Source organism: Saccopteryx leptura, chromosome 3 (genome assembly GCF_036850995.1).
Source record: "Saccopteryx leptura isolate mSacLep1 chromosome 3, mSacLep1_pri_phased_curated, whole genome shotgun sequence".
Lineage (NCBI taxonomy): Eukaryota > Metazoa > Chordata > Mammalia > Chiroptera > Emballonuridae > Saccopteryx > Saccopteryx leptura.
The window spans coordinates 72,821,251-72,844,573 of NC_089505.1; the positions used below are offsets into that span (position 1 = coordinate 72,821,251).

A 23,323-nucleotide genomic window follows, 5' to 3' on the forward strand; every position below is an offset into this window, starting at 1 on the left:
GGTGGATCCCGGTCGGGCGCATGCGGGAGTCTGTCTGACTGTCTCTCCCTGTTTCCAGCTTCAGAAAAGAAGAAGAAAAAAAAACCGCGATTAAACATAATACAATGTATTTAAGGTATTTCCATATGTTTTTTTAGTATTTATTTTTGTTAACAGAGAACAGTGAGGGACTGATAAGTACAAACAGGAAGAGAAAGAGATGAGAAGCATAGATTCTTGCTGCACCTTAGTTATTCATTGATTACTTTCTCATCTGTGCCTTGAGAAAGGGGCTGCGGCTGAGTGAGTGATCTCTTGCTCAAGTCAGCCAGCCACCTTTGGGCTCAAGCCAGCGCCCATAGGGTGTCATGTCTATGATACTCCACTCAATCCAGTGACCCTGTGTTCAAACCTGCAACTTCCGGGTTTCAGACCTGGATCCTCTGCATCTCACTGCAATGCTCTATCCATTGTACTACAACCCGCTCAGGTTCCATATTGCTTCTTGATTGGGGAACCCCAGCACACTGGTGATATATCAGGAATTTTGGACCTAACACAAAGCTGAAACAAATAACAGCTTGTCACTCCCTAGTAGTTTGGCAATTTTTACCTTTATGTTATATGTTTGTTTACTGAAGTAACAGGCAAGAGAATTAAAATGTATTTTATCAAAGGTATGAGTTTTATGAAAAGAATAAATATAAGCATAGTTCTTTCAAATGTTTTTCACCTGTGGATGGAATGAACATTACTATGGGCGCTTTGCATGTGCTGTTGTTGAGATGACCATTAAAAAAATAGTAAAAAATGTAAATTTGTAATTGTATGCACAGCCACCCACCTTAGGGAGAACCCTCATTACAAGTGCCATTTTAACAGATTGTTCGCTGAACTGAATAAAAAATTCTGTATAGTTTCTATTGAACCAGTGCAAATTGCCTGAATTTCACACTGGACTCAGAACAAGTTTCAAAAGCAAATGAGTGGCCTTTGGGTTTTAGAGAGGAAGTGTGAGCGCCCCACTGTGAGCTGTAGCACCTGGCACCTGCACAGTAGCTATGCCAGAGGATGTGACCTGGAAGTGTGAGCACATGCACTGTTGCTCCCACACATATATCACCTGCTGCCTTGTCTAGACTTTACTTCAGTAGGAGGGGGAGGCGCATGCGTGAATCCTTCTGCACTGTATAAAACTGGCTTGGAAAATAAAGTGTGCAAAAGCTTCTGTAGCCTGACCTGTGGTGGCGCAGTGGATAAAGCGTCGATCTGGAATGCTGAGGTCGCCGGTTCAAAACCCTGGGCTTGCCTGGTCAAGGCACATATGGGAGTTGATGCTTCCTGCTCCTCCATTCCCCTTCTCTCTCTCTCTCTCTCTCTCTCTCTCTCTCTCTCTCTCTCTCTCTCTCTCATTCTCCTCTCTAAAAAACAATTAATAAAAGTAAAAAATAAAAATAAAAAAAAAGCTTCTGTAACCCTTATGCACCCCAGTTCACTGCATCTTTTCACTTGGCATCATACCTCCCCAGGGGCCCCTGGACCCTGACAGGAAGGCAAAGGTGAGTGAGGGGGCACAGACATGCTCCAGAGAGGAGCGCCCAGGCTGCATTTGTGAGTGTGGAGCAGGGATGCTCAGGGGAGGTAACGGTGCTGTGTAGGGTTTGGGCGTTCAGGAGAGCAGCGCCCGTTCTCATTGCTGTGGGAATGTGTGGACCTCTGAGGGAGGAGACCACGTTAGGAAAGAAAATACAGTGTGGTCTCCCTGGAGGAGCTCACTTTTCCTTTCTTGTGAGGAAGGCAGGAGAGTGGTCTTTGTCAATGGAGAAGATCAAATCCAAGGAGGCTCGCTCTTTCTCAACTATTATCACCATCTAAAAAGAATTCAGATAAGGAACAGGGTGTAGCGTTCAGGCAAAGCAAGCAGCATTTTATGCAAAGCTCTACTCTTGGCAAAAGGCAAAGCAGATAAATTCACCTAGCGTGAGTGCCCCTACTTGATGAGGTCTTAGAGATTATATGCTTTTTAGCTATAAATTTCAAGGCTACCCTTCCCTGACAGTGGGACTAGCCTACAGGATTTCATGACCTTGTGAACGTCTGGTGGTTTTGTTTTGGCAGACTTGACTGTTTGACATATTGTTACCTGAGAGAACAAGCCAGACCAGGACCAGAGCAAAATGTCTGCTTCTCAGGTAAGCGGTGTATCCTGGTCAGAGGCTGTGTTTGCTTTTCCTCCTAACTTCAGTGACTTTAGCACCTGCACCCTATAATTTTCTACTTCTGGTGTGCTTGCAGATGGAGGTCGCTTCAGTTTACATATTTTTCTGTTTTCTATTTCAATTTAGAGAGGGGACAGAGAAAAGGGTAGGATCAGGAAGCATCAACACCACATAGGTGCCTTGACAGGCAAACATGGTGCTTTGAATCGGTGACCTCAGCGTTCCTTATTGCATTATCCACTGTGCCACCAAAGTGGGGGGGGGGGTGTTTTGTTTACAATTGTTATGTTAGCAGCTGGTATATTTCCTTTCTTTGTCCCAAAACCTCCTGGGCATTGTCTCCATCCAACCCTTCTGCGGGCATTAAGACTTCCCTCTCTGAAATAATCTTTATCAAATACTAGATACGTCCCTTTTGTGATAGATCAACCTGAGAAGGCATCTGTGAAGAAGGGAATGTAGGCTTTAGGTTCATGTGGCTGCAGCGTCAGCTCTGTGGGTCAGGATTAAGGAACGGCAAGTTCTAGCTCTGAACGGGTCAGAATATTTCAGCTATTCTGAGCGGGTCAGAATAGCTCAGAAAGTTTTGACAGAAGAGTAGCTGGAAGAGACTGGCCACTAGATTGGTCCGAAAGACTTACTATTTAAAGGAACTGTTAAATAACACAATGTGGAGTGTACCTTTGGATGGACATTTGCAGGAAACTTATGATTTTTATGATAATTTTCAAGTATTGATTTTCTTATGTGTTTTTTGCTGTTCTCACAGCAGTGATGACGTGTTTATCTCTGCCTCAGCCACCTGATACTCATCCGGACGTCCCCCTGATACTCACATGGCTGAAGAGCCTCGTTAATAGTTTAATAGTTCCTATTATGGTTAACAAGGGTCTAGTGGGGATTGGTGAGGAAGATGCAAAAAACATCCTGTGTCATCTGGAAACTCCCTTTTTCTTTGTTGCTTTAAAAATGAGGGCTCTACTTTTATTTTCTGGAAAACATTGCACATTTGGCTTTTGACTCAGAACCTTCCAGGGGTTATCAAACTTTTTATAAAAACCGCCCACTTTTGAAGCCCTGGTCAACTTAGTCCCTACCACCCACTAGTGGGCGGTCCAGCTTTCATGGTGGGCCAATCGCAGCGCCGTTTGGTTGCTCTGCCACCGCCCATTATGAAAGCTGAAACGCCCACTAGTGGGCAGTAGGGACTAGGTTGACCAGCGCTGCAAAAGTAGGCAGTTTTCATAAAAAGTTTGATAACCTCTGCCGTGAAGCAATGAGGCCTTGCCTCTAAATGTTATAATGTTTCACAGTCATATTGCAGGCGTAATCATTTTCCCATTTTGGATTTTCAAAGCAGTAAAAGTTTTATAATCATTATATTTTTAATTTTTTATATTGACTTTAGAGAGATGAGGAAGGAGAGAGACAGAAATATTGATCTCTTCCTACATGTGCCCCGACTAGGAATTGAACCTGCAGTCTTTGTGAATATGAAAGATGGAAGCTCTAACCTACTATTTGAATTGTCCACGGTGATTCTGTTACTAGCATATATTCAATTAAGTTAAAATTCTAAGATATAGTTCTCCACTAATGATTCACTGAAATTTTGAAAGAAGTGCAAGAATAAGAAAGGTGTCCTAATGTTTTAATTTTATTTATTTATTTATATTGTTGTTATTATTATTATTTTAATGTGAGAGGCAGGAGGCAAAGAAACTTCTGCGTGTGCCCCAACCGTGATTCACCTGCAAAGGTCACTAGGGGCGGGGGGTGATGCTTTGCCCATTCGGGGCATTGCTCTGTTGCTTCCAACTTAGCTTATTTTAGTTCTATTTGTGTGTGTGTGTGTGTGTGTGTGTGTGTGTGTGTGTGTGTGAAATGTGAAGCAGCATGACAGACTCCCACATGCACTTGATCAAGATCCTTTTGGCAAGACCACTGGGGGCGATGCTCGGCCCGTCTAGGGCGTTGCTCTTTTACAACTGGAGCCATTCTGGTGCCTGAGGTAGAGGCCATGGAACCTCAGCAGCTGGGGCAACTTTGCTCCAATGAAGCCTTGGCTGCGGGAGGGGAAGAAAGAGACAGAAAGGAGAGAGGGGGAGGGGTGGAGAAGCAGATGGGTGCCTCCTGTGTGCCCTGGCCGGGAATCAAACCCAGGACTTCCACACACCAGGCCTGTGCTCTACCACTGGGCCAAACAGCCAGAGGTTTAATTTTAATTTTTTAAATTGTTACGGGTATTTCTGTCTCTAGTATATTTATAAAATAGAAAGGATATCACCCAAAAATAAATCAGGATTTATAGAATTGAAAAACAGTCTTGATTTTATTGAAGTATAACTTTTCTATTAGTTTTTGGGTTTTTTTTTTAAATGATAGAGAAGATGGAATCCTGCATGTGCTGAGAACGGGATTCACCTGGCCACCCTGTCTGGGGTGATTTCTCATATCAGTGCCCATTTGCAACTCACACCAGTTGAGTCACTGGTTGCGAGAAGGGAAGAGAAGTAGATGGTTGCTTCTCATGTATGTCCTGACTGTAGATCAATCCTGGGACATTTACAAGCCAGTCCTCAATCCTCTTGAGTGAACCAGCTAGGACCTATCAGTATTCAGTTGTACCTGGTTCCTATACTTTATGTGTGGATGTGCATAAAATATTGTTATTTATTTTTCCTTCTTACCTGCTTAAGATGTTTTTGTTATTAGTTACAGAAACTGCTGTGAACATTAATGAAGTTTTTTATGTTCATTGGTCAGTTTTTTGTTTTTTTTTTAAGAACTATAGATTTAGTTTGGAATGAAAATTAAGGTTACCCTTTAATGTGTGTTTCATAAAAGATTCTCATAACAAAGAAAGAATCTGGTCTAAGACTACTTATAGCAAGTTTTTCCAAAGGATTGTGGTTCCCGTGTTTACAGGTCCATGACAACTTAGTTCAATAGTTCCAAGGCTTGGTGTTTAGTTAGCAGATCTTGATATGACACTGAGGGAGGTGGGGCAGGTGGAAAAGGGTAAAGGGAAAATGAGTGGTGATGGAGATTTGTGGTTATGAAAACATAATACCGTATATAGTTTTATTTTTATTTTTTTTATTTTTATTTTTTTATTTTTTCATTTTTCTGAAGCTGGAAACAGGGAGAGACAGTCAGACAGACTCCCGCATGCGCCCGACCGGGATCCACCCGGCACGCCCACCAGGGACGACGCCATGTTGCGACCAGAGCCACTCTAGCGCCTGAGGCAGAGGCCACAGAGCCATCCCCAGCGCCCAGGCCATCTTTGCTCCAATGGAGCCTCAGCTGCGGGAGGGGAAGAGAGAGACAGGAAAGTGCAGCGGAGGGGTAGAGAAGCAAATGGGCGCTTCTCCTGTGTGCCCTGGCCGGGAATCGAACCCGGGTCCTCCGCATGCTAGGCCGAAGCTCTACCGCTGAGCCAACCGGCCAGGGCCGTATATACAGTTTATAAGTTACAAAATTGTGCACCTAAAACCTATATAATGTCAGTAATTAATGTCACTAAATAATTAAAATAAAATGAAACAAAGAAACATCAAAGCTTATAGAAAAAAGTTAAAGTACCTCTGGCTGAATAGAGCTCAGATGGTTGGAGCATTTTATTGAAGTGCAGAGGTTGTCGGTTTGATCCCCAGTTGTAGGGCATGCAAGAGCAGGTCAGTACTTCTGTCTCTCTTTCTATCTTCATTCCCTTTCTCTCTGGAAAAACAATAAAATAAACATAAAGAAAAAAATTAAAATAAAACATACATTTAATAATTAAAAATTTGAAAAAATTGTTTAGAAATTGCAAATGATAAGTATTGGACACATATATAATGAATTGAAGTAAAATACATAATTGTGGGTCTCGGGAGAAGAAATCAACCAATGAATGCATAAATTTGGGGACCAGCAAATTAATCGATTTCGCTCTAAAGACCAGTAGATAAAAAACTTTAAGGCCCTAGCCGGTTGGCTCAGCGGTAGAGCGTCGGCCTAGCGTGCGGAGGACCTGGGTTCGATTCCCGGCCAGGGCACACAGGAGAAGCGCCCATTTGCTTCTCCACCCCTCCGCCGCGCTTTCCGCTCTGTCTCTCTCTTCCCCTCCCGCAGCCAAGGCTCCATTGGAGCAAAGATGGCCCGGGCGCTGGGGATGGCTCCTCGGCCTCTGCCCCAGGCGCTAGAGTGGCTCTGGTCGCAATATGGCGACACCCAGGATGGGCAGAGCATCGCCCCCTGGTGGGCAGAGCGCCGCCCCATGGTGGGCGTGCCGGGTGGATCCCGGTCGGGCGCATGCGGGAGTCTGTCTGACTGTCTCTCCCTGTTTCCAGCTTCGGAAAAATACCAAAAAAAATAAAATAAATAAATAAATAATAGTGCCTGACCTGTGGTGGCGCAGTGGATAAAGCGTCAATCTGGAATGCTGAGGTCGCTGGTTCAAGACCCTGGGATTACCTGGTCAAGGCACATATGGGAGTTGATGCTTCCTGCTCCTCCCCTCTTCTCTCTCTCTCTCTCTCTCTCTCTCTCTCTCTCTCTCTCTCTCTCCCCCCCTCTCCCCTCCTCTCCTCTCTAAAATGAATCAAGTCTTTAAAAAAAAAAAAGCCTCAACTCTTAGTTGCAGCATTAAAAAAAAATACATTAAAAAAAAACTTTAAAATTCTATAAGCCTCTCTCAGTTCAACGTTATATATATATTAATTCCTGTGATTTCTATTATTGTGCAATTTGAAAGTGCAGCCTATGTCTTTCTATCTCCTCACTTAAAAAAAGAAGAAAGTATGTAGCCCAGGCCTGATAGCTCCATTTGTTAAACTATCGGCCTGAATTGTATAGGTTGCTGGTTCAATCCCAGGTTAGGGCAGAAAAACAGATGGATTGGTGTTTCTTCCTCTTTCTATTTCCTCCTCTCCTCTCAGGCTAAAATTTCTTTAAAAAAAAATACGTATGAATGGCATGTGACCTAGAAACTTTCTTTGGTGTCACTAATAAAATGGGAGCTTGTTAAACACATGGGTCACGGGCCACATTGCAGAACTTCTCCATGGAAATCACCGTTTTAACAAAACTTCAGTTCATTGTCGTCCACGTTAATATGGGAGAACTACTTACTTACATTTCCAACTCATCCTGATTTTCTAGCTGAGAAATGAACACAACTCACTGTGAATGACACAATACAGCCTTGACAAATCTATATGCCTGTGCCGATGTCTTATATTAAAGCTTATTTTTCTGCAAAGTCAAGTCTCTGCAGTGTTGTTGTGGACACGTGTCATCCTCATTTCTCAGTTTTAGAGAATACTTTAGAGGTTATTGCTGGGTCAAAACCAATGGATATTACCGGATATAGTTCAGGATACTCTCCTAGGTCAAAACCACTTTCAGCACTGTTTTCAAGTTGGGTCACTATTTGAACTCTGTTGGTGGCCTTTAATGAATATGTGTGTGTTTCTATTTTCAGGGACCATTGACCTTCAGGGATGTGGCTGTAGGTTTCTCTCAGGAGGAGTGGGAATGCCTGGACCCAGGTCAGCGGAAACTGTACATGGACGTGATGTTGGAGAACTACAGGAACCTGGTCTCCCTGGGTGAGGATGACTTCCTTTAGAAGTTTATTTTGCATCTGCTCGTGGTTTTTTTTTGTTTGTTTATTTTTATGGCATTGTTTGGGGGCTTCTGCTTTGGATGGTACACTTTCAGATTTCTTCTTCTCAAGAACCAAATTGGACGTTTGCTGCTGCAGTAAAAAATTGGTTTCGAATGTATGTGGAATAGGAAGTCAATGTCTGAAAAATTTGCATGGTGTCTAGAAAAATTAAGATACTGTCTGAAAACAGTTTTGGAAAATAATTTTTTTTTTTTTTTTAAGATTTTATTTATTGATTTTACAGAGAGAGGGATGGAAGGTGAGAAGTATCAACTCATGGTTGCTTCATTTAGTTGTTCATTGATTGTCATATGTGCCTTGACCAGGTAGCCCGGGGTTTTGAACCTGGGGCCTCAGCAATTCCATGTCGAAGCTCTATCCACTGTGCCACCACAGGCCAGGCGGAAAATAATTTTTTATAAAGTGTTTATTTATTAACTTTGGCGGGGTGAGAAAGGTTGCTTCTCAATATGTGCCTTGACCAGGCAAGCCTAGGGTTTTGAACTGGAGACCTCAGCATTCCATGTTGATTTTATCCACTTTGCTACCACCAGTGGGGCTGCAGAATAATTTTCTAAATATTATCATATTCTATTCTGTCTTCTTAGCGGGCACTGACTGGATTAGAAACGGGGAAGTCTCTATCAAAACTCATGGGTGTTTTTTTTTTGCATTAAACAGGGCTTTCTGTCTCTAAGCCAGTCCTGGTCATGTACTTGGAGCAAGTGAAGAAGCGCTGGGATGTGACGGGAAGAAAGACACTATCCTTCCACCCAGGTAGGTGGGATGAGGAGGCAGATGACACAGGTGAGAGATCTAAAGGTCACGGAGGAGGCCAGACCTTACAGTGTGGTTGGGAAGCTGCTGCAGTGGAAAGGGCTGTGAGAGGCCCAGGTGTATCCCTGTTGTCATAGAGCAGGGATCCCCAAACTTTTTACACAGGGGGCCAGTTCACTGTCCCTCAGACCGTTGGAGGGCTGGACTTTAAAAAAAACTGAACAAATCCCTATGCACACTGCACATATCTTATTTTAAAGAAAAAAAAAACAACGGAAGTAGTACTGTACGTGAGCGAGGCGATGCTTTGCATCCTGTGCTGCTCTCACTGACCACCAATAAAAGAGGTGCCCCTTCGGAAGTATGGCGGGGGCCGGATAAATGGTCTCAGGGGGCCTCAGTTTGGGGACCCCTGTCATAGAGGGACAGCTAGACTCCATCATGTCTCATTATCCTGCATCCTCTCAGGACTCTGCTTTTGCTCCAGTGATTTCCATCGTCAGAACTAGACCTTTCTTTTTCTTAAATGTTGATTTTTGTCTCATGTAAAGAGTTTATGAAGGAAAGGGTTGAGGTCTCCAAATTTCTCGCATAAATTTCAGGAACATTAGGGGCAGTTGCCATGTTTTTGGGTTTATAATTTCTAATCCTCTGAAATTTTCCAACAAGACCGTGCTGTGTTTAGACTCAGTGCATTCATCACAACACAATGCACCTCCCCAAAGTGAGAAATTCTAATTTTCTGTTTTACTTCAAAATGTCCTTTGGCTGCCTGACCTGTGGTGGTACAGTGGATAAAGCATTGAAATAAAATCTTTTAAAAATAATTTCCTTTTACTTCGTATGAACCAGGAAAGAAATTTCTAGTCTGTGTTCCACTATTTCTCTCTGTCAATAGTTTAATGTTTCTATGTATCTCATAGAGTCCTTTAGGAAGGTACTGCCATAGGTGACCTTAGAGTGTTGTCCAGCTGGTAAGAAAGCGTCCACTGTTACCTGCTTTTGTCATCACTGTCATTCCGTTATTCTCTCCTGTATGATGCAGAGCTACCTGAGACTGTCCAGTGTGTTTATCTGATTAGATCTTTGTCATAGTTGTGCTTTTAGACTCAAGTGCTGGAATGTTGTTCTTTGGTAAAAAGTAGGTTATGGAATTATTAAGCACTTCATATATAGGGAAATGTTTTGCTTCTCTATTGAAGTTTACTTAAGGCAAAGGCAATTTTGTTTTTCATTTTCTCTTTTTATTTGAAAGCATCAGAAAGGAACACATAGGGATAGACACACTGGAAGAGAGAGAGGTCAGAAGCATCAGTTATTCTTTGCAGCATCTTAGTTCATCGATTACTTTCTCATATGTGCCTCGAGTAGGGGGCTGCAGCAAATACCAAGTGATCCCTTGCACAAGCCACCTTGGGCTGAAACCAGCAACCTGCACTCAAGCTGGTGACCTTGGGCATTTGAACGTAGGTCCTCCACGCCCCAGTCCGACCCTTTATCCACTGAGCTACCATCTGGTCAAGCCTTTTATTTTTTACTTTTCACTTTAGTGTTTTGAAAATTCTTTCATTATGTTAACTATTGGGCTTTGATTTTTCTTTGTTATTTCCTTGATGTATAAAGTTGTATTTTTAATTTGATTTATTTTTCCTGTAAGAAGTTATCTATGTATATAGAATTTTCTCTTGATATTAACCCTTTGAGTAGTACGAACATTCATGTACGTCCTTTTGCCTCCTGACTATCCAGAGTACGGTCGTACGTGTAAGGCAGCATTAAAAAGGCAAATGTATGTTTTCTTGTTTCCTTAAATTAATTATCAAACAAACATGATTTTAAGTTGATGGAACTAGAATTGAAATACTTTCTTTCTTAACAGAAACTTTATTCTCAGGGCTCAGTGAACATGAGAAAATATCACTACTTAGGTTAATTTCTCTGAATCTCATGATATTTGTAATATTGTGTTATATTTCATTTGTCTCAACTTATTTTATGATTTCTCTTGATCTAATAGTTTATCATACTATTTTATACTCCATTAATACAGGCTGGCCACTGAAAGACTGAATGATATAAAATACATATAACTTACAAACTTGTATTTTACATTTTTTATTATTTTATTTGGAAATACAACTAATGAATTTTTTTTCAGTATTATGTGTGAAAACCAACATCCCTCAGATGACCCACCATTTTACTGCTCAGAAATACAGGCTTTCCCAAACCCTTCAGTTTTTCAGTGTCCATCCTCTGTTTCTGTCACTTTCGTTTCCATGTTCTAATTTTTTATAGTTTCATTCCTCTGTGGTCAGCTGATACCTGTTCGATTTGCATCTTACTAAGTTTACTGAGCCTTGTTTAGCGGAATAACCGGTTCTGTACACAGGAGACTATTCTCTGTGATTGAGAACATTGTGTATTCTATCCCAGGCTGGGTGACTCAGTTAGAACTTGATCTTGAGCAGGCATCCCCAAACTACAGCCTGTGGGCTGCATGCGCCCCCCTGAGGCCATTTATGCGGCCCCTGCTGCACTTCCGGAAGGGGCACCTCATTCATTTCTGGTCAGTGAGAGGAACACTATGTGGCGGACCTCCGACGGTCTGAGGGACAGTGAACTGGCCCCTGTGTAAAAAGTTTGGGGACCCTTTGCCCAGGGTGTCAGGTTTGATTCTGGTGATGGCAAATACAAGAATTAAGCAATGTTGAAAGGAGAACACAGAGCGACTGCTCTTGAACTAAACCGTTGGTTTTTTGTTTTGTTTTGTTTTGTTTTTTTGAAAGAACTCATCTTCTGTTAGTTTTTTTACTGATGTGCAAATGATGTTTACAGTTGTGACCACAACCTCAGGCAAGTCCTACAATCACGATGTTGATGTGCTGCTTTGCCAAAAAAAAAAATTTCCTACTAAAACAAATACAGACTAGTATTTTTTTTGTTTAATTTTGGAAGAAAGCGGGTCTTGCAAAGTAGCTTTGTTACTTGAGACAAACTGTGTACACGAAAACTTTGTACAAGCTAGAGTAACTATTTCCAAAGACTGTCACCTGTTTGAAGTTGGAACTTACTGAACCTTAATGGAAGAGACAACTGCATAGCCGAATTGGGGGGAGGGGGTACTGAGTACTTACTTCTGTGGTGACCGAATGTGGGTAAATGGACATGGTCTGTTATCTTTAGGGACCTGCTTGGTATGTCCCCCAACCCTGCACCCATCTGTTTTTTATTTTTCTTTTTTGAATGTACTTGTTTATTTTTTAAACTAAGGTTGCAGAATTACAAAATAATTTCAACCTTGGAACCTTAGATAGGATGCCCTCCAATGGACTGATTTTAGTCCTTAGAAAGTTGATGTGTGTGTTGCTGCTTATTGAAGGACAGTTCAGTGGGAGCCCTAAGATGCCAGTGGATCGATTCCCTGCCTTCTTCCTGAGCATCACCAGGACAGGTGGGCCACCTGAGCCGGGGAACCTCAGGTGACTTCATTAGTTCCCCAGTGCCTACTCTTACCGAAACAAGGGGTTTTTCATTCTTCAAGAAGGTTGTGGAAGGGCATGTATCTTATGAGAAGTTCACATACTAAGTTTTATAAAAAGTTTCTTGATGTGACTTAATGCCAAGTTATTATGAAAACTCCCCCCTTCCCCTCAATTATTGCATGAAGGCTACAAAGTTGGAACAGGCAAGTCCTGAGTATGAAAGCTTTAATTTATCTACCTCATTTATTTTTTATTTTTGTAACCTTAGTTTCTCTTTTCCTATTTTATGACCACCGAAAGTGTTCCTAGTCCCTGTCTGAAACCTAAGACTTGATGTATTGGTGGGAGCGGCCAGATGTTCGAGATGTTTCTGTGATTTTTTTTTTACCCCCTTTTTTGTATATGTAATACTAAGCAAACAAGGAAACGGTTTACAAAGAAAGAAGAAGGAAAGACCCTAATTTCTGGGTGGAGGAGTCTTTCGCCACTCAGTGTGGAAATGTAGATCAAGACTTAATGTCAAAGTTGGTCTCTGAGTTATTGCACCTGACTTTAAGAGCCAAAGGATTTTTTTTTTTAATTTTTTATTTTTTTTTTGCAAAGTTGTGCCTTTCCTTCTGGAACTGTAAGTGAACACAATAATGATACCTGTTTACACTGTGAAGTGGATATTGTTACAAAGGACACACCAGAGGCTTTCTCACTGTTAATGCCTTGTGAATGTATGTCTACGGAGAAAACCCTGTAGTTTTACCTGCTGATGCCGACCGTTGGAGAATAAATTTTGGATATCCCCCCCCCCAAAAAAAAAAAAAAGAATTAAGCAATGACTGGAAAAGGAATCAGCATTTCTCTCTTTGTCTCTTTTCCTTTCACTAAAATCAATATATAAATATTTTTAAAGAGACAGACACATGAAGATGTTTCCAAATGTATCCTGACTGGCAATCTGAACTGCACCTTCTGTGTCCAGGAAGACTTCCACCCCTGTCAGCTATCCAACCAGGGAGAAATATATTTTTCCTTAGAGCTGTGCTATCATCATCTACCTCATGTCTGTCTTTCATACTGCAGTCCCCATGGTCTTTGAACAGTCACCTTTTCAAAACATCAACCCCACAGCGCATTCATATTGTCCTGTCAAAATTTCAGTGCTCTGTGACCCAGAAAAGAGAAAACAGTTTCTCAGGCAGTGGCAAAAGCACCAAATCATTAGACACACAGTACACTCATTTATTTCTCTCCAGAAGAGAAGTGGGAATTGGGGGTTTTCTCACAACATTGACATGGTGCATGCAGGAGTATGGTCTGCTGTTGGGGACAGATATCAGCATCTTATCTTTCTTTGTAGATATTCATCTTTTACTGGGGCTGATGTGGTCTGATTGGCTCATGGAATCCTCAAAAATGTCTATTGTGTTAGTGATTGTTTCTAAATTTACTTAATGGAGTGAAGTTTTGATGCTTCCTATTGTACTATGTAGCTGAAATCCTATACTAAGTACTAATTTGGTCAGGTAGAATTTAAGGTACAATTACTTGAGTATAGTTTGTTATAATTTATTTTGTTTCTTTCAGTTATGTTTTCTGAAGGGACCCAGGGTTTGTTACCAAAGCCATACATAGAGGATTCGTTGCACATGAAGCTACCGGTAAGATATGGAAGGTGTGGCTCAAAAATCAATATGTAATAAAAGATTGGGAATGTTAGCTAAAGTGCAAGGTCTGAAAATGTTATGATGGACATAACAAAACTGAGGCTGTTACTCTTAGTAATAATCTTGTTTTGAAAAGAAATTAGATTGCCGGTTCGAAACCCTGGGCTTGCCTGGTCAAGGCACATATGGGAGTTGATGCTTCCAGCTCCTCCTCCCCTTCTCTCTCTCTCTCTCTCTCTCTCTCTCTCTCTCTCACTCTCACTCTCTCACTCTGTCTCTCCCTCTCCTGTCTAAAATGAATAAATAAATTAAAAAGAAATCAGATATATAACATCTTGAAAGAACTACCCCTTTAAATCCATTACGTTTGGAGAACAGTGTCCTTCTAAACACAGTTTCAGAACAATTTTTTTTAACCACGAAAAGCAGAGTGGGAAAAAAGACAAGAAGGAAAAAAATGAGAAGCAACACTTCCTTGTTGCAGCAACTTAATTGTTTATTGATTGCTTTCACATCTGCACCGTCACTTTGGGTGAGGGATACATCCAATCCAGTGACCCCTTGCTCAAGCCATTGCTTCAGGCTTCAAGCCAGCAACCATGGTGTTAGGCAGAGGTCCCCAAAATGCGGCCACCTGACGCAATTTATCCGGTCCCTGCCGCAGTTCTGGATTGGGCACCTCTTTCATTGGTGGTCCGTGAGATGAGCACAGAATGCGAATGCATCCTGTCCCTCGGACATCACTGTTCCTCAGAACATTAGATTAGTGGTCCCCAACCCACGGGCTGTGACTGGTACCAGTCTGCAGAGAAAGAATAAAGAACTTAACATTATTTCCGTTTTATTTATATTTAAGTCTGAACAATGTTTTATTTTTAAAAAATGACCAGAGTCCCTCTGTTACATCTATCTAAGACTCACTCTTGATGCTTGTCTCATAAGTTAGACAATTATATTTTAAAATACAACATTTTTTACGCAGGTCGCATAATTTTATTTTGTGCATTTATCTGTCCCACCCTAAGGGTCGGTCTGTGAAAATATTTTCTGACATTAAACTGAACCATGGCCCAAAAAAGTTTGGGGACCAGTTCATTAGAGGGCCGGACTATAAAAAAAACTATGAACAAATCCCTATGCACATTGCACAGGATGCATCCTGTGCTCCTAGAGTACTGTATGTGCCAGTGTCATGTACAGTACTACTTCCAATGACAGAACGCACGTGTTAGGGCTCTGGAAGCGCGTCATATGACACAGATCCGATCTGCAGCTGCAGCGCCCCACATCACTGAAAGGAATATGAAATAACAGCAGAAATAGGAAGAAAGGCAAAGCACTATAACCATTACTACACAGTACAATGGTCCCCATACTCCCCCAAATATACAACAACATAATGGCCCCTATAACCTTCCTTTGCCCAAAAGTCTCCCCCCATATTACTGCACATCATGTTTCCCCTATTAGAAGACCCTGTCTTGCCTGACCGGGTGGTGGCGCGGTGGATGGAGTGTCAGACTTGGATGCGGAGGACCCCGGGGTCACCGGCTTGGGCGTGGGCTTGGGCTCATCTGGTTTGAGCAGAACTCACCAGCTTGTACCTGGAGTCTCCTGTTAGAGCAAGGGGTTGCTTGGTCTGCTGAAGGCACATGTGAGGGAGCAATCGATGAACAACTAAGGTGTCACAACGAAAAACTGGTGATTGATACTTCTCTCTACGTTCCTGTCTGTCTGTCCCTATCTGTCCCTCTCTCTGACTCTGTTAAAAAAAAAAAAAAAGACCCTGTCTTATATTAATTTTACCCCCAAAAGACGCGGGCTGTCTTATTTTTAGGAGGTGTCTTATAATAGAGGAAACATGCAGCAAGGGGCTTACCACAGAAGAGGCCCACTGCTGCTGCTGCAGATGTCCACGATGCTGTATACACAGTGTCACAGGCTGATTGCTGCCATCCCTGAGTACAGCACTGGAGGCTGTGCTAGGCCTGTGACGCTGTATATTGGGGGTCCCCAAACTTTACACCAGGGGCCAGTTCGCTGTCCCTCAGACCGTTGGAGGGCCGGAGTATAAAAAAAACTATGAACAAATCCCGGTGCACACTGCACATATCTTATTTTAAAGTAAAAAAACAAAACGGAACAAATACAATATTAAAAATAAAGAACAAGTCAATTTAAATCAACAAACTGACCAGTGTTTCAATGGGAACTATGGGCCTGCTTTAGGCTAATGAGATGGTCAATGTCTGGTTCCATGTTTGTCACTGCAAGCCGTAACAAGTGATGCAAGTGTGCATCAGTTAGTCTAGATCTGGTTGGAGATTTCAAATGTTTCATTCTGGAAAGTCTGTTTGCAGACATATAAGTGCTGCCAAAGATGGTTGCCATTTTGAGTGCATGGTTCCTGAGATTAGGATATTTCTCAGAGGGGAGAGATGCATAGAAATTAGGCAAGCTGCTTGACTTGAATACGACTTTCAGAGAGTCACAATTCTGCAGTTCAGCCAGTTCCATTTGGTAAACTGTATCCACATTTTCAATGTCAATAGAAAATGGGTTACGGAAAAGCTGTATGACCTGTTCATGGAGATGAAGCTCTTTAAATCTGAATTGGAACTCTTTTTGCAACTTTTCCAGTGAATCCAAACATGTTTCTTTTGGGAATGCAATCAAGGGTTTTTCCCCTAACAGATTTTGAGTTAAGGGGAGATGGCAGAAATTTTCCTCCTTCACTTGTTTGATAAGGAGGCCTAATTTTACTTCAAATGCTTTCACATGTGATTGCATATCATAGATGAGCTTCCCTCTTCCTTGAAGTTGCACATTGAAACGCACTTTTGAGCTGTGACGGGTGCTTCCCGCATCACCGTAAGTAGTACTGTACGTGAGTGAGGCCAAGCTTTGTGGCGCCGCAACATACAGTACTCCAGGAGCACAGGATGTATACATTCCGCACTGTGTATACTACTGTCTGGTATAGTGGTGGCGGTGATGGACCTGTGCAAGGTGTTATAGGCCTGTCACAGCCAGCACTGCAGCCTCTGCTATCTCAGATGGTGGTATATAGTGTCACAGGCCCAGCACCGCCTCCAGTATTGTATACAGGCATCGAATAGCGGTGATCTGGTCTGTGACATCAGCGGTGGGCCTCTACTGTAAGAAGCCCACCACTGCCACTGGGTGATTTATAAAACAACCCCTGTTTTGGGGGGGCTCAAATTAATATAGGACAGTATCTTATTTTCAGGGCAACATGGTAGTACAATGGCCCCCATTCTTCCCCAGATGCATAATGTCCCTTATATTGGGAACATCATGTTGTGCATCTGGGGGAGAATGGGGCCATTGTACTGTGTAGTAATGTGGGGAGAGACTTGGGCAAATGGAGGTTATAGTGGCCATTATGTTGTGCATCTGGGGGAGTATAGTTGCCATTGTACAATGTGGGGGAACTGAGGCATGTGTTTTTCGTATTACGGTTTATAATCACAGATCCATAAATATGGACTACAAGAGGACACACACTAGTGTCGTGCCTTCTTTTTTCCTGCCGTGGAATCGGATTGCATGGGACTTCTCACCTATGCGATCATATTCCTGTGTGAGTTCACAGATCACAGTGCGGTTCGCACAGGGTGGTGTGAACTGGAAAGATGGTGGAGGGACTGGCTCTGTAATCATGCCGGTTCCTGCACCGCATCAGTGTGAGCCTGAGGTAAAAGTAAGTGGAGTTCCACCAATATGGCCACCGGTGAGGCTGAAATGATGTGGACTGGGAAGGCTGCGTTGATGGACCCAGATCTGACTGCATTAATGGGCAGTGCAGTGTGTATGCCTCTGAGTGGGCAAAATTATTGTTGGTATATGTTTTTGTAGGACTGTATATATAAATAGGTATTTTACTAATAGCAATTTGGAATCCCTAGGAAACAATGACGTCAAGAAAGAGAAAAATTGACTCGGAGTGTAGGATATTCAAAGAACAGTGGACTTATGATTACTTTTTCATGCAGTACAAGGAAAGAGCTATGTGTTTGATATGCCAGAATATACTGTCTGTGTTCAAAGAATACAATTTGCGTCGACACTATCAAACTCAACATAAAGATAAATATGATTCTTTGGTTGGAGATGTGAGAAAAGATAAAATATTAAAACTAAAAAATACATTGACAATTCAGGAAAATACTTTTGTGAATCAGAAGCAGCTAAATATTTCATCACTGCGAGCCAGTTTTCAAGTTGCCAAGCTAATAGCGTACACTGGCAGACCATTCTTGGAGGGAGAATTTGTTAAAGAGTGTCTTCTTTCAGATGCCAAAGAGTTGTATCCAGAAAAGGCAGACTTATTTAGTACAGTTAGTCTTTCAGGATCTACAATTACACGAAGGATTGAAGAAATGGGAGACAATTTGCATCAGCATTTGAAAACCTCTGCAAGAAAACTTTCCTATTTTTCCTTGGCACTCCACGAGAGCAATGATGTTCGTGATTCTGCACAACTTCTAATTTTTATTCGTGGGACGAATGACAGTTTCGATGTCACAGAAGAGCTTGCTGCACTGCAAAGCATCAAAGGAACAACTACAGGAGAGGATATCTATGAAAAGGTTTCCCAAACTGTGAAGGATTTGGAGCTGGACTGGGCTAAACTATCCAGTGTGACAACTGATGGTGCTCCTAGCATGGTGGGGTCTAAGAAAGGAGTAACTGCTTGCATTAACCAAGAGATGGACAAACTTAACCATTCCCATCCAATAGCCATACACTGCCTCATCCACCACCAAGCGCTGTGTAGTAAATCACTGAAGTGGGTCTCTGTTATGAAAATTGTGGTATCTTGTGTTAACTTCATTAGAACTAATGCACTAAATCACAGACAATTTCAGGAATTTCTGTCTGAGCTAAATGTTGCCTATGAAGATGTGTACCACACAGAAGTCCGTTGGCTGAGTCGAGGGACAGTTTTGAGACATTTCTATGTCTTACTTCCACAGATTACAGCTTTTATGCTTTCAAAAAACAAAGAAGTACCAGAGCTCAATGATGCAGAATGGAAATGGCACCTCGCCTTTCTGACAGATGTAACAGAATTACTCAACAGTTTCAATGTGCAACTTCAAGGAAGAGGGAAACTCATCTGTGATATGCTATCACATGTGAAAGCATTTGAAGTAAAATTAGGCCTCCTTATCAAACAAGTGAAGGAGGAAAATTTCTGCCATCTCCCCTTAACTCAAAATCTGTTAGGGGAAAAACCCTTGATTGCATTCCCAAAAGAAACATGTATGGATTCACTGGAAAAGTTGCAAAAGGAGTTCCAATTCAGATTTAAAGAGCTTCATCTCCATGAACAGGTCATACAGCTTTTCCGTAACCCATTTTCTATTGACATTGAAAATGTGGATACAGTTTACCAAATGGAACTGGCTGAACTGCAGAATTGTGACTCTCTGAAAGTCGTATTCAAGTCAAGCAGCTTGCCTAATTTCTATGCATCTCTCCCCTCTGAGAAATATCCTAATCTCAGGAACCATGCACTCAAAATGGCAACCATCTTTGGCAGCACTTATATGTCTGCAAACAGACTTTTTCCAGAATGAAACATTTGAAATCTCCAACCAGATCTAGACTAACTGATGCACACTTGCATCACTTGTTACGGCTTGCAGTGACAAACATGGAACCAGACATTGACCATCTCATTAGCCTAAAGCAGGCCCATAGTTCCCATTGAAACACTGGTCAGTTTGTTGATTTAAATTGACTTGTTCTTTATTTTAAATATTGTATTTGTTCCGTTTTGTTTTTTTACTTTGAAATAAGATATGTGCAGTGTGCACCGGGATTTGTTCATAGTTTTTTTTATACTCCGGCCCTCCAACGGTCTGAGGGACAGTGAACTGTCCCCTGGTGTAAAAAGTTTGGGGACCCCTGGTGTTAGGTATGTGATCCCATGCTTAAGCCAGTGACCCCACGCTCAAGCTGGTAAACCTTTACAGAAGCCAGATTAGCCCATCCCCAAGCTTGCAGCCTTAAGTATTTGAACCAGGGTGGCCCCTATGTTGTAGTCCAATGCACTGCACCACACCAAGTCTGGCTAAAAACAATTTTATAAACAAACATATTCTCTGAAAGGAAATTGGAAATATTAGAAGTTATCTAGTCGGTGTTAAAAATAAATACTCGTTTGGCCCGTGAAAAATACTGGATTATGTTAAATTTTTCTGAAAATTAGATGATTACCAATGAAAAGAAATTATAAAGAATATAATTTTGGGAACTTTTATTTATTTATTTTATTTCTTAAGTGAAGTGGGAAGGCAGAAAGACTCCCACACATACCCCAACTTGTTTTTACCAAGCCATACCTCTACCAGGTGATGCGGTCCATCATGGACATTTGTTTTTGTTGCTCAGAAACCAAGCTATTTTAGCACCTGAAGTGAAGCCATTCAGTCATCCTTAGCACCTGAGCCAATGTGGTCCAACAGAGCCTTGTCTGAGGGAGGAGAACAAAGATGGAGAGACGGGAGGGGATGAGCAGTGGAGAAGCAGATGGTCACTTCTCAGTTGTCCTGAGAGCAAATGAACCTTGACTTCCTACTGCCAGGCTGATGCTCTATTGCTGTGCCAACCGGCCAGATCTGAGAATCCCTTAAAGAGGGATTCATTATGCTTTTCCCTAGATGTATTTCCTCCTAGGTCCAAAGCTTATAATTTAATAGTCTTGGTATCGTCTTTATTCAAATATGGTTTCATAGAATACTTAATTGGGAAAAACTTTTTATTTATTTATTTATTTATTCATTTTTAGAGAGGACAGAGAGAGGGAGAGAGAAACAGAGAGAGAGAAGGGGGGAGGAGCTGGAAGCATTAACTCCCATATGTGCCTTGACCAGGCAAGCCCAGGGTTTTGAACCGACGACCTCAGCATTTCCAGGTCGATGCTTTACCCACTGTGCCACCACAGGTCAGGCAATTGGGAAAAACTTTTATGTTTAAGGAAATTAGAACCCTCACTGATGACCTTTATATTTTTATGATTACCAGATTACATGTAATGAAGAGAGAAGTTATCGATTTAATGAATCTTGGAACAACTTTTACCAGTGGTCAAATCTGAAAAGCTATTCAAGAACCAACGTTTCAGAGAACCATCACAAAAGTACGAAAGTTATTGATCAAACCTCAAATCTCAATACACATAATAGTGCTATTACAGAAAACACAAACCAATATAGTGAATGTAACAAATCTTTGAACCAATATTTTAATACTAATCAATCTGAGAATATTGATACTGGAGAAGAAGCTTACAAATGCTATCAGTGCGGGGAATTCTTTAGTCAGTTATCCAGTTTAAAGAAACATAAGAAAACCCATATTGCAGACAAGTATTACAAATGCAAAGAATGTGGCACCAGTTTTAATTTCCATTCACAGCTTATTGATCATTTGAGAAGTCATACCAGAGAGAAGCCTCACAAATGTGAAATATGTGGTCAAGCTTTTCGTTCTTCTTCAGTTCTTTCTGAACACATGAGAATTCATACTGGAGAGAAGCCTCACAAATGTGAAGTATGTGGCAAAGCCTTTAGTAGGTGGTCAGTATTTACTGAACATATGACTATTCATACTGGAGAGAAACCTCACAAATGTGAAATATGTGGCAAAACCTTTGGTAAACTGTCACACCTTACGCGACATACGATAATTCACAGTAGAGAGAAGCCTCACAAATGTAAGGTATGTGACAAAGCTTTTCATTATCCTTCAGGCCTTGCTAAACATGAACAAATTCATACCGGAGAGAAGCCACACAAATGTGAAATATGTGGCAAAGCCTTTACTAAGTTGTCAACACTTAGTCAACATAAGAGAATTCATACCGAAGACAAGCCTTACACGTGTAAAATATGTGGAAAAGCCTTCAAAGATTGATCAGAAGTTACTAAACACAAAGTAATTCATATCAGAAAAACCCTAAAATTTGAAATCTGACAAAGCATTGAACCAGCAGGTAAAATGTACTAAACATATGTAATAAACATGATAAAAGGCATACCTTAAAGAATCCATACATGAATGTGAATTATGTGACAAAGCTTTAAGTTATCTTTCAGACCTTACTCAACATTTGAGAATTCATAGTGGAGAGAAACCTGACAAATGTGAAATATATGGCAAAAACTTTTTAGGCAGTTAGTAATTACTTCACATGAAAAATTCATACTGGAGAGAAGCTTTGCAAATGTAAAGTCTGTGCCATGCATTTAATCAGCATTCCTATGTTACTGAACATGAGAGAAATTATACCAGAGATAAGCCTTAGAAACGTATATAGTCTTGCAAAATTTTTATTCTGCATTCATAACTTAATACATGAGAATTCATACCAAAGAGAAATGTTGAATGAAGAATATAGGAAAGGTATTAGCTTAAACAGCAACCTCCATATCAGAGAATGTAACTGGTTAAAGTGTTCATGTTTGTAATATATGGTGGAAGAACTTATTTCAAAATGTACATGTCAGAAGCCAACACAATTCCTGCTGCACAAGAGAGCATGAAGATGTAAATAATATATATACATGTAAAAACCTATTGAATTGAAGTCCTAGCATGTGCCCTGGCTGGGGGTTCAGTAAATAGAGCATCAGCCAGGAGTGCAAACATCCCAGGTATGATCCCTTCTGAGGGCACATGTGAGAAGTGGCCATCTGCTTCTCTTCCCCCCTTTTCTATGTCTCTACCCCACTCAAAGCAAGAGTCATTCAGTTGGATCCAACGTTGGACTTGGGTACTGAGAATTGCTTAGTTAGTCCAAGTGTCATCTCCAGGATCTGCGGATAGTTCATTTCGTCCCAGAGTGTCAACCCCCAAGCACTAAAGATAGTTTGGTGGATTTGAGCATCAGGCCTATACAGCTTACCAGGTGGATGCTGGGAACTATACATACAGAAGTCTGTCTAGACTCAGGTTAAAAAAATAACCATCTGAAATGTACTCAAAAGTTTTCACATAATACTTTAAATTAAAATATAAGTTAAGCCTTGATTACAACCTCAGTTAACTTTGCTTTGATTGTGTTTTCGTAAATCCTAAGTTGGTTGAGTATGTATAATTATTTAGAATCTTCTGTTGGCAGTATTTGTGATATGACAAATATATTAAAGTGATTTGCTATCATATGATTTGATGCTGTGATTTTATTCCCTGTGTATATGGGAAATATTCACAATATTCTGCATCCCTACTTCCAGAGCTTCTCATATAGACCACTCCTTCTGTATCCAGTGTTTTTCCCGAGCTCAGCCATCCCACAAACAGAAAGCTAGGATACTTTGTGAAACTGCTGTTTCCCTATGCAGGAAATTTACCATTTTAAGAACCACGCAAATGCAAATGGTCCAGTTTTGGTCCTCATTCTTCAGAAAGTCGAGGACAATTTTTATAATCTCGCGGATGAGTTGAATTACCAATTGGAACCGCTGCGTAAACATTACTGTTATGTTAGGAGACACATTTCCGACTCCGTTTACA

At 41.3% G+C, this 23,323-nt stretch overlaps 1 protein-coding gene across 8 annotated transcripts in view; it reads left to right on the top strand.

The window, feature by feature from the left end:
* Nucleotides 1–22,950, top strand: part of LOC136399272 (zinc finger protein 479-like) — a 30,927-nt gene extending 7,977 nt beyond the window's left edge. For 7 of the 8 annotated variants that reach the window (XM_066374322.1, XM_066374323.1, XM_066374320.1 and 4 more), the window contains 5 exons: nt 2,098–2,171; nt 7,669–7,795; nt 8,536–8,631; nt 13,695–13,768; nt 20,831–22,950. In XM_066374322.1, the coding sequence (XP_066230419.1) occupies nt 2,157–2,171; nt 7,669–7,795; nt 8,536–8,631; nt 13,695–13,768; nt 20,831–21,721 (1,203 nt within the window). In that variant the 5' untranslated portion in view covers nt 2,098–2,156 and the 3' untranslated portion in view covers nt 21,722–22,950. The remainder of the gene's footprint in view (nt 1–2,097; nt 2,172–7,668; nt 7,796–8,535; nt 8,632–13,694; nt 13,769–20,830) is intronic. The other variant, XM_066374324.1, reaches the window with a different exon arrangement.
* The last annotated feature ends 373 nt before the right edge of the window (nt 22,951–23,323 follow it).